This window comes from Adiantum capillus-veneris, chromosome 12, assembly GCF_014529385.1.
Source record: "Adiantum capillus-veneris isolate H3 chromosome 12, ASM1452938v2, whole genome shotgun sequence".
NCBI classification, from domain to species: Eukaryota; Viridiplantae; Streptophyta; class Polypodiopsida; order Polypodiales; family Pteridaceae; genus Adiantum; species Adiantum capillus-veneris.
In genome coordinates this window covers 109221669-109224806 of record NC_140942.1, presented here as the reverse complement: position 1 = coordinate 109224806, position 3138 = coordinate 109221669, and the positions used below count along the sequence as shown (strand labels likewise).

The 3138-nt window shown below is 39.5% G+C and overlaps 1 protein-coding gene across 1 annotated transcript; it reads left to right on the top strand.

The window, feature by feature from the left end:
• Positions 1 to 906: 906 nt before the first annotated feature.
• Positions 907 to 1104, top strand: LOC147446304 (uncharacterized). The gene has a single exon (XM_086526207.1). The coding sequence runs from the start codon at positions 907 to 909 to the stop codon at positions 1102 to 1104; it is 198 nt and encodes a 65-aa protein (XP_086382333.1).
• The last annotated feature ends 2034 nt before the right edge of the window (positions 1105 to 3138 follow it).

The window sequence follows — 3138 nt, the reverse complement described above, 5'->3', positions numbered from 1 at the left end:
CTTGAGAAATTCCTTCTAGCCATCCATGTCGGCATGGATGGCTTGAGGGAGCTTTCTAAGAATGAATCCCTGCAAAAAAAAATTGTCCCAAGAAACTCCTTCTAGCCATCCACGTTGGCGTGGATGGCTACAGACAGTTCTAACAGAAGCTAGGTAACTGTGCAAATCTCCAGAGAGAGTTTATTTTTATAAAAATTCACAAACTCAAAAATTCCTTCTAGCCATCCACGCCGGCGTGGATGGCTACAGACAATTCTAATAGAAGCTATGAAACTCTGAAAATTTCTATAGAAAGCTTATCTATAGATGAAAATTCTCATATTCAAAAATTCCTTGTAGCCATCCACGCCGGCGTGGATGGCTACAGAAAGTTCTAACAGAGGCTATGAGACACCATAAATCACAAAAATTGTCCCAAGAAACTCCTTCTAGCCATCCACATCAGCGTGGATGGCTACAGACAGTTCTTGGAGAAGCTATTCAACTCTGCAAATGTCCAGAGAGAGCTTATCGATAGGTAAATCCAAGAGTTTAGGCTAAGAATCTTTCTCTGCTGTAGTTTAGTTTACTCTTCTGTAATCCACAGAAAGCTATACAAAAGCTTTCTATATTCTTTAAAAGGGTCAAAATTTTTAAATTTAAACTAGTAGCCTTACAAAACTTAATCTTAAACATTGAAAAAAAAAACTACCTGTAGCCATCCACGCCGGGTAGCCATCCACGCCGGCGTGGATGGCTACAGGTAGTTTACAAAGGTACCTGGCAGGAGGCTTTCGAGCCGAAGAAGACTCTCTTCTCCCCATGGCGATCTGTATTCGAACTTCGAGCTTGGCGTTTAGGGTTTCCTTAGCGATTAAGGCATGCTGCAGAGATTGAGTCTTGAAGGCAAGATTTGAAGGAGAATGAATGCTGCGCAGAAGGATTGCACAGCAAGATTTGAAGGAGATTTACTCTTGCTGCAGAGAAGGATTGCCTCAGAGGGAAGTAGCGCAAGAGACGCAAGAGACAAGGTCTCTGAGGCTGAAGCGCAAGGTGTCCATGAGATTAGCGCAAGCTGTCAATGCTAGTGGCGTGGAGAATTGCAGGCGTGGATGCAGCAGGTAACCGAAGACAGGCTCTAAAGTCTTTATGAATAGGTTTTTACATGTACAACCTTTATGAATAGGCTAATGAAAAAAGGCAGGCTATAAAGCCTTTATGAATAGCCTCTAAGGTTAAAAAAAGCTTAAAGAGAGCACAATGTTATGAAAATCCTTTGTGCGTTATAAAAAGCTTCAAGGTTAAGAAAAGCTTTAAGATAGCCTTTAAGGTTAAGAAAAGCTTCAAGGTAGCTTCACAAACTAAGGCATAAGCTTTTTTTATTTTATTAACTTGGTAGCTTTTCACAACTTAGCTCAATTGCCCTCTTTTCATAACGATAACTTCACAAGCTTTTTTTATTTTATTAACTTGGTAGCTTTTCATTTTTACTTAGAGCTTTTCAATGACCGATTTAATATACACGGAAAATAGTGTTCGGGAAAAGTGTCCGCTTAATATACACGGAAAATAGTGTAATTTTATAAAAATACTAACTAGTATTGTAAAATTCATTCAGATTTGTTTGTGAAAATCATTTTTTTCGAACACTGTTTCAATGTAAGTATGTTTACACACAGGCACTGCTAAAAAAAACATAGGTTTATTGTAATCCCACCTACAAATTTTGAAATTTACTTCTTAATTTTATATTTAAAGGTGAAAAAACCTACACAATTTTGAAAAATTTAGTGTAATTCGATGTAAAAGCCTTCAAATTTTGTCAATTTACCTATGTTGTTTCACATATGTAGGTTTGCCAAGTTTTGGAAAAAAGTTTTTTTCGAGCACTACACACAGGGTGCTCCTGATTGGGCACCTCACGCGTGTGCTGAGGTGGGTGATGCCCGTAACAAGTCATTAGTGGTGGCGCAGTTTTCGGCATGGACATGACAATGGGCGGTCAATCTTCCCTGACCAACAACGTGCGGGTTTTAGCACTAGATGCAACAACCAATCTGCCACCCCAAAAGGGAATGGCCATTAGGCTATGGTCACACGAGGCTTAGTTTTTGGTTATTTGTGCCGACCATATCTGAGCTCTTGTCAGAGACTGCCAGGCCTTGGTTTTGACTAAGCCTCGCGTGACCATGCCCGTAGCTCAACATTGTGCAAACATTCTAAAATTTGGTTGGAGAGGGTATTTGGGGTTTGTGCATGGGATACTGACGAGGGTAGGTGAAATTCGCTTGTCATTACTATGCACGATTCACTGAAAATCTTAAAACTCAAAGTGAATTATTTTTATTATAATATATTTTATAAAGCTATGATTGTTGTTCCTGGGAACACGAACATGCAATCCTCTTGGCGGCTTGCGGTTATGAATAAGATTTTAAGCACATTAGTCTATTTTAAGAGGGACCCATTGTATCAATTAAAACCATGCTACTACTTTCTAATATTGGCAACCTTCTGCTCAGCACACTATTAACACATGGGGAGATGCATTACAGTTTTTGGTCCAGGGCGTGGACAGAAGTTAGTGCTTATGTTTGATACCAGAATTTATTCTTTGACAGTTGCTTCTTTGCAAGAACATTTTGAGCTTCCTGATGCTAATTTCTGTCTTCGTCCATTAACATTATCTGGACCGCAAGTCAAGGTAGAAGCTACTATATCATCAGATGGTGAACAAACTTTTATGCTTGATCATGAGCAGCACCAGTTCTACAAGGTGGATATGAGAAGTGAGGATCAGATTGATGCAGGCATTGGCAGAGTTTCTCAAGACAAGAAAGACAAAAAAGTACCTCTCTCAGAGATCAACGCAAGTGTGATTGACATGATTAAGTGCATGCCATTGCAAAGAAATTTATATATTGCCCTCCATCAAGCCAAGAAAGTGGTCTGTATTGATGAGCTCCCAACTCATTATGATGGGTATATTGCTTTTGAATTACCACTAGCTCGTAATTCTTCAGGTATGAGTGGTATGGAGCAAAGACATGATAGTCACATGTGGACGGAGTATGTCACTTGTAGCAGTGATAGTTTTAATGGCGTTGTCAGATTTAGTAGATGTTCTGGGCATTTGCGCTGCATCAACATTGATTGTCC

Bases quoted from the DNA above. Each gene is read 5' to 3' on its own strand.
- LOC147446304 (XM_086526207.1), top strand. From the start codon at position 907: ATGCTGCGCAGAAGGATTGCACAGCAAGATTTGAAGGAGATTTACTCT.